At 39.3% G+C, this 13,157-nt stretch overlaps 1 protein-coding gene across 14 annotated transcripts in view; it reads left to right on the forward strand.

Annotated features, from left to right (window-relative positions):
- gramd1ba (GRAM domain containing 1Ba) overlaps positions 1 to 13,157 on the forward strand; it is a 600,767-nt gene that overhangs the window by 455,528 nt on the left and 132,082 nt on the right. For all 14 annotated transcript variants that reach the window (XM_072238333.1, XM_072238338.1, XM_072238327.1 and 11 more), the window contains one exon: positions 7,816 to 8,023. In XM_072238333.1, the coding sequence (XP_072094434.1) occupies positions 7,816 to 8,023 (208 nt within the window). The remainder of the gene's footprint in view (positions 1 to 7,815; positions 8,024 to 13,157) is intronic.

Here is a 13,157-nt window from a genome sequence, read left to right on the forward strand (position 1 = left end):
CTTATAAGTGTATAGGGAGTGGAGTTGGGGGCTGAGGATGCAAGCTGAACATCATCATGGACAAAGTAGTGTGCTTGATTGATACCAAATTTCTTTCTTTTCACTGGCAATGTACACAATGCACTGTGGTTAACCTCTTATCTAACTCCAACATCATCTCCTAAATTCAAGGTTGCATACTCCATGTAGCCAATGCAGATTAGAGGTTCAGTACATGGGATCTCCACTACCTCTTGCACATTCACCTTCAAGTTGCACACCATCCGAACTTGGAAACATCCTACTGTACTCTTCCTTAATTGCTCAATATACAGTCCAGAACTCTCCCTGACACCATTGTATCTTCACCAGTTATTGAGGAAGGAACTCACCATCACCTTCTTGAAGGCAATTAGGTATGAGGAATAAATGCTGGCCTTGCCTTGCCAGAAAAATGGGTGATTAAAGCCAGTTCTTTGTCATGGATTGAGTTGCTTTGTTCTCTACCCACCTAACTGGCAGTGGTTTTGCAATAGGATTTCTGATACTGATAACCATTTTCAAATTCAAAATTGATGCTTGTGATTTGGATTTCTCTTGTTATGAATTATGTTGGAATCTTTCTTGCTTTCACATGTTTTCACTTACTAATTTTTTATATTGTGGAGCACTGGAATGAAAATGTTGGTAAATAGATACTTTTGTGCAGTATTTCTGTGCAGCTGCTAATGCATGTTGATGTAATTGAAAGCTGCTTTTTAGTTGAAAGCAAAGATGCAAAGACATTCACTTCCTGTGAAATATATGAATATAGGAGTTAACTATAGTTGTTCATTTGGTGAGGAAGTTTTCTACATAAAAGGTTATGTAGATTAATGGACGTTAATCAATGGAGATGAATTAAGTAATTTTAATTTTGTTTTTTTACCATTTGTTCTGGAAAGAACATCATTGAACTCAGAGCAATAGAGGATTGACAAAGCTGCAAGGTCACACTTTTATATTATGGATTTCCATAATGAGCCAATAGTAAGTTTGACGACAAGGTAATGAATAAAGCTATTTGTAGGTACTGTTCAAACAATCTGTACTTTATACAGCATGTACAGTAGAGCTGAGCCAAGGCAAACATGTTTCAGATGTGAAGTGTGAAGCAGTATAGTTACTTCCAAGTAGCGTAAAACTTGCCCTTTCCAATTTGCTTTTATGTTGCTTGTTCTCATGCAGAATAGTAATGTTAGGAATGGAATATTTGCACATTAGCACCAGTCTGAATGCTCTTTAATTATAGGTTGACATAGCAGGTCAGGTCACATAGATGCAAGCTATCTGACATAGAAATAGATGGTAACCCCACTAAGATATTAACATCCCAAATCCGTTTTATGCTGCATGCAACCCTCTTTTGAATCGTCATCAATTGTTTTCCATCGTATTCAATCTGTATTACCATTTGCAAAATGTACTGCATTACTTTTTGATTATAACATCAATTTTAGTTCTGTTAAGTGCATCTGCTTAGAAGCTAGGTTTACAATGCCTAAATATATTTTTTTCAGGCATACCAGCGGCTGAAAAAAGTAGAGATGCCTGTGTATGGACTCTTTTAGTGTGGCTTTTGCACAGGAGCTGCCCTTGTTCGTGTCCCATTTAGCTCACTTTCAAGCTTTAATATACCTTTTACCAGATCTTTATCATGAAACATCAACATAATACATCATTGGTGGTTCAGTACATTTTTTCATATGTTAAGTTCCCTACAGTATAAAGTGAATGAGGCATTTTTGTTATTAAGACCATAAGACATAGGAGCAGGATTAGGCCATTTGGCCAATAAGAGTCGGCTCCGCCATTTCAACATGGCTGATCCAACTTTCCCCTCAGCCCCAATCTCCTGCTTTCTCCCAGTATCCCTTTATGCGCTGACCAATCAAGAATCTATCAACCTCTGCCTTAAATATACATAAAGACTTGTCCTCCACAGCTACCTGTGGCAAAGAATTCCACAGATTCACCAGCCTCTGACTAAAGAAATTCCTCCTCACCTCTGTTCTAAAAGGATGCCCCTCTATTCTGAGGCTGTGTTCCCTGGTTTTAGACTCTCACACCACAGAAAACACCCTCTCCCCATCCACTCTATTAAGGCCTTTCACTATTCGATAGATTTAAATAAGCTCACCCTTCATTCTTCTGAATTCTAGTGAATACAGGCCCAGAGCCATCAGACGCTCTTCATATGACAAGCCATTCAATCCTGGAACCATTTTCATGAACCTCCTTTGAACCCTCTCCAGTTTCAGCACATCCTTTCGAAGCTGCGGGCCCCAAACCTACTCACAGTACTTCAAGTGAGGCATCACCAGTTCTTTATAAACCCACAACATTACATCCTTGCTTTTATATTCTAGTCCTCTTGAAATGAATACTAATATTGCATTTGCCTTCCTTACCACAGACTCAACCTGCAAGTTAACCTTTAGGGAATCCTGCACAAAGACTCCCAAGTCCCTTTGCATCTCAGTTTTTGGTATTTTCTCTCCATTTAGAAAATAGTCAACCGTTTAATTTCTTCTGCCAAGGTCCATGAGCAAGCACTTCCTGACACTGTATTCCATCTGCCATTTCTTTGTCCATTCTCTTAATCTGTCAAAGTCCTTCTGTAGGCTCTCTACTTCCTCAAAATTACCTGCCCCTACACCTACCTTTATATCATCTGCAAACTTTGCAACAAAGCCATCAATTCCATCATCCAAATCATTGACATATAATGTAAAAAGAATCGGTCCCAACACAGACCCCTGTGGAACACTACAAGTCACCGGCAGCCAACCAGAAAAGGCTCCCTTTATTTCTACTTTTTGCCTCCTGCCTAACTGCCACTGCTTTATCCATGCTAGAATCTTTTCTGTAATACCATGGGCTCATAGCCTGTTAAGCAGCCTCATGTGTGGCATCTTGTCAAAGGCTTTCTGAAAATCCAAGTACACAACATCAATTCTCCTTTGTCTATCCTGCTTGTTATTTCTTCAAAGATTTCCAACAGATTTGTCGGGCAAGATTTTCCCTTGAGGAAACAATGCTGACTACGGCCTGTTTTATCATGTGCCTCCAAGTACCCTGAAACCTCATCTTTAATAATCGACTCCAACATCTTCCCAACGACTGAGTTCAGGCTAACTGACCTATAATTTCTTTTCTTCTGCCTCTCTCCCTTCTTGAAGAGTGGAGTGACATTTGCAATTTTCCAGTCTTCCAGAACCATTCCAGAATCTAGTGATTCTTGAAAGATCATTGCTAGTGCCTCCACGATCTCTTCAGCCACCTTTTTCAGAACTCTGGGGTGCACACCACCTGATCCAGGTGACTTAACTACCTTCAGACCTTTCAGTTTTCCAAGAACCTTCTCTCTAGTTATAGTAACTAACCACACTTCATGCGCCCTGACACCTGGAACTTCCGCCATACTGCTCATGTCTTCCACAGTGAAGACTGATATAAAATACTTATTCGTTAGTTATTCATCAACCTTTTCACCAGATCCAGAAAATGTTAAGCAATAAAACATTTTAATGGCATCAACAGAGTGCCAGTTTATGCTTGAATCATATCTTTTTACTTTTGGCCTACTGATCAACCCCCATCTATGGGACATTGCAAAGTACATGAGTGCCAATAAGCTGCCTGAGAACTCATTGTTGTACTCTTAAGGCCCCAAAAGGGCATGTAAATTATGAGTAAAGAACAAATGCATTTCCATGCATCCAGGCTTCTCCTCATTGCAGATCACTTGTTATTTGTGATAGGCTGTTGTCACCTTTCCTAAATGCTAGTAGATGAGTTCCCTCTATGACTCAAACTAATTTTTTTCATTCCTCCAACAGTGATTAGAAAAACTGATATTAAGTAGCATTTATTCAGACCTGGAACTCATATCAAGATAAACAGGGTACAATCTGTCAGGAGGGCAACATTCTGTTCTAAGTTATGCTATCATTCATTTTAACTGTGGTATCAAAATACTTTGTGCATACACTTATGTTTGAATGTCATTACTATGTCACTATATTTTATGCATTGCGAGTGAATTCTTCATTTGTCAATGCGAAATCAGTTCTTTTATTCATAGTAATTGAAAAGCTTAAAGCATTGAGGAAGGAGAGTTGGTATTTTTGAATTTTGTGTCAAAGGCAGTTATTCATATTGTTATTACAACACAACTTAAATTGATTTTCCTCTTTGACAGTGCACTGGCAGATGCCTCTCATTCAGAAACAAATAATATCCACTGTTTTGCCTACCTGTGGTCGACTGAGTTTAGAAGCCGACAGGCCTCAAAATATGCTATGCTCCACAATTTTCTATTCTAAGTTCCCCCTTTGACCTGAAATACAAATTATGCTTCATTTGCGCCAAGAGGGTGTGTTGACTATCAGTGCCAGAGTCCTGATAATGTCAGAATACAGTAATTAGAATGAAGAGATCTGTGATTTTGCAACTTTTGCCTGCAAGATTATACCTAATTGTCTTTTTTTCTGGCAGTCCATCTGTCCATCTCTGTGGTGGGTAACTGGGATCAAGAACAGGCCATATGAGGACCTGAACTATAAATACTACATAATTTGCTGAGATAAGATTGTATTATTCCTGCACAATTACTTTTATGTTTAAATGATTCATTTTTTTATTATCCTCTAGTAAATAAAAGGAAATGCTAGTAAATAAAAGGAAACCATGATTTTCACAGGATACATGTATTTCCATTTGTGTTTTTTTTTGAAAAGTAATCATCCTTGAGCTATTTTGTGACTTTTTTCCATTGCCCCTCTCCTCAAGCCTTGGTTCATCCCACTCATAAAAATCCTTCCCTCTCATAATAGCTAATGCTAATTTGTTACAATGTTACCTCTACCATAGCCACAGCTGACGTCTGCTTTTACGTATAAATATTGGGGAGAAAGGGACCATTTACAGTTTTGACATGCTAGCTCCAATTCTTAAAATATCGTCACATGTGGCGTTCTTGGAAAACACATCTTAGATTTGAGTGAGTATTTTTCTGATTTATTTGTAAGTAAAAGTTATACATTAAAACTGTGATGGAAAATGAGTATACCAACATTTTTCATATGGAGACAGTTGTTCTGAAGTGGCTTGTGAAGCACAACCTATTGAGGTTTTATTGGTATAGCAAAGCTTTTACTTGTCTTCCCTGTGATTCAATCAAATTGTATTTGTGGAAATTTACTTCAGCTGTCGAGATATTGTGTGGAATTTCTAAATAAAAATCCATATGAATTCATCTATACACAAGTTTTATAGAAAACCCTAAATAAAAGTGATTAAATTCTTAAATTCTATTTTCCTTTGCTTGACAACATAATTCAATATTGTCTTAAACTGAATGATCATTTTGAATTGTTCATGTAATGTCTTATAATTCTGAGGGTTTCTACCAGGCTACACTTCTCACTATGCTTGAATAAGTAATGTATACATTGGAGCCCTCTTATCTGTAATGCTTGGGGCCGTATTTTTTCAGATTTTGGAATATTTTCATCTATATAATGAGATTGCCTTGGGACTGAAACAAAATCTGTTTACAATATGTATACAGCTTATACCTATATCCTGAAGGTAGTAGTATATAATATTTTTAATAATTTTGTGTATGAAACAATAATGCGTACATTGAACCATCAGAGGGGTAAGCTGTCACTACCTTGGCTGCCCAGGTGGACAGTCAGTGGCTGTTTGGGCTCACTATCATTCCCAAATTCAACGTGCTGCCAGTAAGCAGTCTTTGTCTTACACTTGTTCATCAAGTATATGTACTAATGCAGCTGCTCAGTATGTTAGATTTTCATCATTGATGATCTTGGGAAATTCACCAATGAATTTCTCTTCTGCTTCATGATCAGCAGACGTGTTATCACCACAAGACCTTAAAACTTCAGCAACCAGTCCGCTGAATATTTACAATTGCCTTCACTTTGCAGTTCATGGTAATAGATCTATGCTTGTTTCATGATCTGCATACCATTGCGCAGCCTATGTTCGCTCCAACACTGATGAATCCACTCTTTCAATACACGTTCGAGATCTTCATTTTTCGCTTTATGCAGTGTTTTTCTATTTTTCATTAACTTCTATTCATTATATATGTGAGATTACTTCTCTGAACTGTCTGGTGTGCAGAGTCCTACACATCATCCGGGACCTTCCCAGCACCTTGTGGAATTTTCTAGTTGTGACGTTATGTCAATGCTAACGGATGCCCAACCTGTATTTAATTTGTAGATGTGCCAGTGGAGTTGCTGGAAGAAGTGGTGCAGGATGAGACAAGTTTTTTTTTTCCAATTTGCCCAGAGATTGAGTTCATTCAATCAAATACTGAGCTGTACAGACCAGATTTGAAATTTATTGCTTGATACATTTGTTGATCTAGGTAGCAATAAGAAGACTACAAAAGGCATTTTGGAAAACAAAAACAAAAATAAGGCAGGAGTTCCTATTCTTGATCAATACCTATTATGCTGAGATAGATCCTAGGATGTGCTGAGACACATCATCAGTGATGTAACGTGGGGTCATCAGGCCTTTTGAATCTTTCAACATCAGATAGTCTTGCCTAGGCGACCCAGCCAGGACTGATCAGGCCCTGGCTTGTGTCCCAGCAGCACTGGTCCATGGGTCACACCTCTTGATCCATAGCTTTCTGGAGGCTTGCTCAGCAGCCCCTGTGACAGTCCCGGTCCCGTAATACCAAGGAGAGAGTAGGTTCTGCACAGCCAGCAGCCAGCAAAACCTCTAATAATAGTTGACGTGGTCTGGAGTCATCTATCAACATGTCCCTTCACTATTGCCACAATGATGTGGATTGCATCCTCCTCAGACTGCAGCCACTCCCTCAGATTGCTTGCTGGAGACCAGTTAACCCGCTGCTACTCTGCCTGGAGTGAGAGTTTCTGCCAGTTGGACCTCTGCTGAGATATTGGGCAATGTCATTGTAATGCCATGCTGATTGTGATTTAGGGAAATTGTGTTTTTCTGGTGCCAAATCTCCTTTGCTCTGATGTTCTAGGTTGAGATTTAGTCAGGAATGATGTTTTGGGCGAGAGGTCATGGGGGAGTACTCTGAGGAGAAATAAATTTCAAGAAAATGTGGAAGAGGAGTAAATAATCAAAAATTGGGAAAGTATAAAGTATTCTGTTGCAAATAATGAAACATTATTTTACATATGCTATATCAAGTGATAGGATGGATTAATTCTATGCAATATTTCATTCATTTCCTATGTAAGATTCTGCATTATAATGGCAAAAATGTTCTTGAGCAACTGATAGGCTAACCCACTGGTACAGGATTATTTTTGCCACTAACAGATATTTACGAATAACAGAGTGATATTGCTTAGAGTCTGTTTGTAATGTTAAATCTAGGGATATTATTGTGGTCTATAACAGCCCACCAAAATTATCAAAAGAATGTTTCGACAGTACATAAAAACAATACTCTTTGTGGTTAATAATTCATATCAGAGACAGTAGTTTTTTTTACTCAGCATTACAGAGATTATCCAGCAAGACTGTGCACTGAATAAAGTACTTTACATAAGTGGAATGTTGTATGTTAAGAATGTGTATAAGGAAAATGAAAATTTACTTACTGGGGGGGAAAAAAACAAAGGTCAAAATGTGTTAATCCCCTGTGAGGCAGAACGGAAGGAATTTTAAACTGATTAACAACTGAAAAGAAGAGTTGGCAGAAGGTTTTCAAGTGGCTAAACTGTTGCAGCTCTGATCATTTCTTACCAAGATTCTCCCTTTTCTCATCAGCACTGCCAGTAATTCTGCTCGGAGCACCCCAGCCTGCTCACCCATCCTGAGGAAGAGATCAAGATCCCCAACACCTCAGAATCTAGAGGGTGAGAACATGGTGGAAAAGGGCTCGGACCATTCCTCAGACAAATCACCTTCCACCCCTGAACAGGGAATCCAGCGAAACTATTCTTCCCAGTCTGGTCGAAGCAGCAAGAACTCCAAGGTGAGCCGAGTTTAATGGTCATGTAAGAGAAGTTGTTTGGAAATGGAGATCACACTTTATATAAAAAAAATTTGTTACCTTTTGTATCACTGCTGTAGACTCATTATATAGTAACAAAGAAATCTGATGAAATTAAAAAAAAATATTTTGAGGAAAAAGAATATCGACATTATAAGGACTGGAATAAAAGTGGTCATTCATATTTTAAATCATGATTATTTAAAATGTCATTTAATATTTTCAACAAATTTGAAACTGCTGTAAGTAGTAATTATTATTTTGTTCATGGATATTTCTTTTGGGTGCTGTACTTGTGTTCTTGTGAAAACTAATTCATTTTGCTAACCTTGTCCACATTAAGTTATTATATTGCTAATTAATAACCTGCATTGATCTTTCGATTGTGAAGTTTGCTTTCTTCGCCTCATTAAGTATCAGACTTTGGGGGTGTAAGCTTGTCCACTAACTAGCATAGTGGTTAGCACAGCACTATTACCGTTCAGGGTGTCGGAGTTCAATTCTGACGTCATCTGGAAGGAGTCTGTACGTCCTCCCTGTGGAATGCATGGATTTTCTCCGAGTCCTCTGGTTTCCTTCCTCAGTGCAAAGATGTGCCAGTTAGTAGGTAAATTGGTCATTGTAAATCGTCCCGTGATTAGGCTAGAAATCGAATAAATTGGGAGTTGCTCGTCAGTGTGGCTCGAAAGGCCAGAAGGGCCTATTCCATGACGAATAAATAAATAAATAACCATTTAAAAGTAGGCTGGACTACAGGAACTGAGATGTTTTATGTATGGCAGTATGTAGGTTATATGTTAGATTAGGGAGGAGGAATGTCAGTTTATATACGGTACTCATTTGATTCACACAAGAAAGTGCATGTATATGCATATCAATGAGGGGGATGAGCTTAATTGCGTAAATTCCTTTTGATCTCCACGGCTTTGCTGACATTTATTTAAATTGCTTTTCTGTTGTACCAAGGGCTTTGACAGTTTAATTTGTAACACACAAAAAGTGCTGGAGGAGCTCAGCAGGCCAGGCAGCATCTGTGGAGAGGAACAGTCAAAGTTTCAGGCCGACACCCTTCATCAGGACAAGAAAGCAAGGGGGAAGAAGCCAGAATAAGAAGGTGGGGCTGGGGAGGGGTACAAGCTAGAAAATGAGAAGCCAAGTGGGTGGGGGGTGGGGTTTGAAGTAAGAAGCTAGGAGGTGAAAGCTGGGAAAGGTAAAGGGCTGGAGAAGAAGGAACCTGATAGGATAGGAGAGTGGACCATAGGAGAAGAGAAAGGACAAGGGGCATCTGGGGAGGTGATAGGAAGGTAAGGAGAAGAAAAGAGGTAAGGAGGAGGCAGAGTAGGGCATAGAAGAAGTGCTTTTTTAATTGTATTAAAACATATTTAATTTTTAAGCTATTCAAATGTTTTGAAACATTCAGAATGTTTGAAAAGATCTAAGACTAACTCTGGGGCATGGCTATGCTGACTGAAAAATTTCCCTTAATATTTTACGTATGGAGTTAACTCGTTACAATGTGGAAGGCTACATCATGGAAAAACTACTGAATAAAATTCACAAGTTCCGACTGGAAGAATTGCCAAGTGTATTTTAACCATTGTTATTGGCCAGCAGAGTTAGCACCCAATCAACTTAGAATCAGCCACAAAAACCTGTGCATATTGTACTCTGAAAATTCTCGGAACAGAATGTAACATCTATGATACTGTGTGTGTGCATGCGAATGCTCCATACTCTCCACCAGCTCTAGTTGTTTGGCATTGATTTAAACCAGAATTAGTTTAGGATGATGTAAAAGGTGTGAGTCCTCAGTGGGCTACATCTAGATTCAGGAAGAACTGATCGGGACAAAGAGATCTGCATATCCCAAATGTTGGAAAAATTGCCCTGAATCTGCCTGTGTTTGAGCCAGTTGCTGGAGAATAAATAGTGAATCAGATGGAATGCTGGATATCTGACCTGGGAGAGAGTAGACTAGCAGACTATGCATCTCCCCATCAGCCTCTGTATTTCCCTCTCTTTCCACTTTCTCTTCCATACCTTTAATATCACTCAAAAATTGTCCTCTGTCTTTTCTCGCTCCCTTTTTCTTCTTTCTCTCACCATTACCTATTCCTTCCCTGTTTCTGCCCCCTTTATTCCTCTTTTCTTTCACCTCTCCCTTTTTTCATGTTCCTTTTCTTCTTCAACTCACTGCTCTCCTCCCTCCCTCCCCCATTCCATTCCAGCTTTCCAGATTTCCCTTTCTTTCTGTCTCACCTTGTACCCCACCTCTTTGTGCTCTTTTCTCTCCATGTTTCCTGTTCCCTTCATCTTAAAACACTTGGCATGTCACCCTCTCTTTCTCAAATCCCTTTGTCATTTTTCTCTTTTTCTCTCTCCCTTTATACTCTCTATCTACCCCTACCTCTCTTTATTTCTTGCTTCCTCTTACTCTCTATTCTCCCATCAGCACCTTCTCTGTTTACCGTCACTCTCCCTCATTGAACTCCAGTCTTCTCGCTCCCTTTTTCTTCCCCTTCCTTCCCTTACCTCATTCACTTTGTGGTTGTCTGCTCTTTCCATTAAGCTCTCCACCCTCTCCTCACCTCATTCTATAACACAATGACATAAAGTGTCAAAGTCAACTGATAATTACCTGCAGTGTTATTACTGGATGTTTGTGTTGTAGGTAAATAACTAAGTCAGTGGTGTGGGAGGTATTCTTGCCTGGGATGGTGAGAGTTTAGGGCCAGAGAGTGGAAGGTCCTTAGATAATAATTGGGGGTGAGTGGAAGTCCATTGCGAAGATTGGCACAAAGCAAAGCAATGGTAAAGACGGGTTGTTCAACTCAACAGTCAGTAGGGTATGGGGCAACAATTGAGACCGATGCAGAAGTGGTAATCTAACACCAATATTTTCAAGAATTCTTTGAAAACCTGTGAATTTTTTGTCCAATATGCACAAATAATACATTAAAATTAATGTGTTAATTGCATGAATTGACACGTATCTGCAAAGTGACAACACTAATTCTTCGCATTTCTACCATAAGTGCCATTAATTTATTGGCCCACAGGTGCTGTCATGCTCACTTTTGCCCTGATGTCCTCGCATTTCTAGTATTCTGCTAGTGTACTCCACAGTGAAGACAGACACAAAATACTTATTCAGTTCATCCGCCATTTCTTTGTCCCCCATTTCTACCTCTCCAACATTATTTTCCCATGGTCCAATATCCACTCTCATTTCTTTTTTACTCTTTATATACCTGAAAAAACTTGTATCTTCCTTTATATTATTGGCTAGCTTACCTTCATATTTCATTTTTTCTCTCTTTATGGCTATTTTAGTTGCCTTCAGTTAGTTTTTAACAGCTACCCAATCTTCGACCTTTCCACTAATTTTTGCTATATTATCTACCTTCTCTTTAGCTTTTATGTTTTCTCTGACTTGTCAGCCACAGTTCCGTCGTCAGCCATAGTTGCCTCATCCTCCCTTTAGAATACCTATTCGTCTTTGGGATGTATCTTTCCTGAACCTTTCGAATTTCCCCAGAAACACCAGCCATTGCTGTTCTGCTGTCATCCCTGCTAGTGCCCCCTTCCAATTGACTTTGACCAGCTCCTCTCTCATGCATCTGTAATTTCCTTTACTCCACTGTAATTCTGATACATTTGACTTTAGCTTCTTCCTCTCAAATTGCAGGGTGAATTTTATCATATTATGATCACTGCCTCCTTTATCATAAGCTCCCTAATCAAATACGGGTCATTACAAAATACCTAATCCAGAATTGCCATTCCCCTAGTGGGCTCAACCACAAGCTGTCCTAAAGAGTCATCTCATAGACATTCTACAAATCCCCTGTTTTTGGAACCAGCACCAACCTGATTTTCCCAATCTACCTGCATATTGAACTCCCCCATGATAATCACAACATTGCCCTTCTTAACATACCTTTTTTAAAATCTCCCGTTGTAATTTGTAGCCTACATCATGGGTACTGTTTGGAGGCCTGTATATAACTCCCATCAAGGTCTTTTTACTTTTGCAGTTTCTTCACTCTACCCACAAGGATTCTACATCTTCTGATCCTACGTCACCTCTTTCTGAGGATTTGATTTCATGTTTTTACCAGTAGAACCACCCCACCCCTCTGCCTACCTGCCTGTCCTTTTGATACAATGTGTATCTTGGATGTTAAACTCCTATGATCTTCTTTCATCCACGACTCTGAAATGCCCACAGCATAATTTCTGACAATTTCTAACTGTGCTACAAAATCATCTACCTTATTCCGTATACTGTGTGTATTGAAATATAACATCTTCAGTCCTGTATTTATCACCCTTGATTTTGACCCCCGTTATTAACACATCCCACTGACTGCAATTTTGCCCAATTTTGCCTGTCCTTCCGCCTGTCCTTCCTCATAGCCTCACCACCCACTGCATCGAGTTGTTTACCAACTGCCCCATACTCAGCCTATCACTCCAGTTCGCACCCTCGACCAAACTAGTTTAAACCCTCCCCAACAGCTCTAGCAAACCTGCTCACAAAGATATTGGTGCCACTATTGGTTCAGGTGTAACCTGTTTTCTTTGTACAGATGATACCTTCCCTGGAAGAGATCCCAATGATCCGGAGATCTGAAACCTTGCCCCCTGCACCAATTCTTCATTCATCTGCCAGATCATCCTATTCTGACCCTTACTGATGACTACCCTGGAGGTCCTGCTTTTCAGCTTTCTGCCTAAACTCTGTATATTCTTTCTCCTCCCTTTTTCTGCTGTTTTCTGTTGGGACCAGAGTAGTCTGAGCCAAAATGTAGCTGAGAATATCTTGAAAAGCACCTGCTTTTCTGTCTGTAAAAGTTATTAAAATTTCTGAAATGTCTTACATTCATAAATAATAAAATAAATGATTAAACTTGCTTTTAAAATGTATTAACTTCAAAGTCTTTAAAAAAGGGAAAAAGTGGAGTGATGGTGCACTGTTCTACTGTGCAGCGACACCTGCACAAATATGACCTTCATGGAAGAGTAATCAGAAGAAAACCTTTCCTGCATCCTCACAACAAAATTCAGTGTCAGAAGTTTGCAAAGGAACATCTAAACAAGCCTGATGCATTTT

This window comes from Mobula birostris, chromosome 20 (assembly GCF_030028105.1).
Source record: "Mobula birostris isolate sMobBir1 chromosome 20, sMobBir1.hap1, whole genome shotgun sequence".
In the NCBI taxonomy this organism is placed as follows: domain Eukaryota; kingdom Metazoa; phylum Chordata; class Chondrichthyes; order Myliobatiformes; family Myliobatidae; genus Mobula; species Mobula birostris.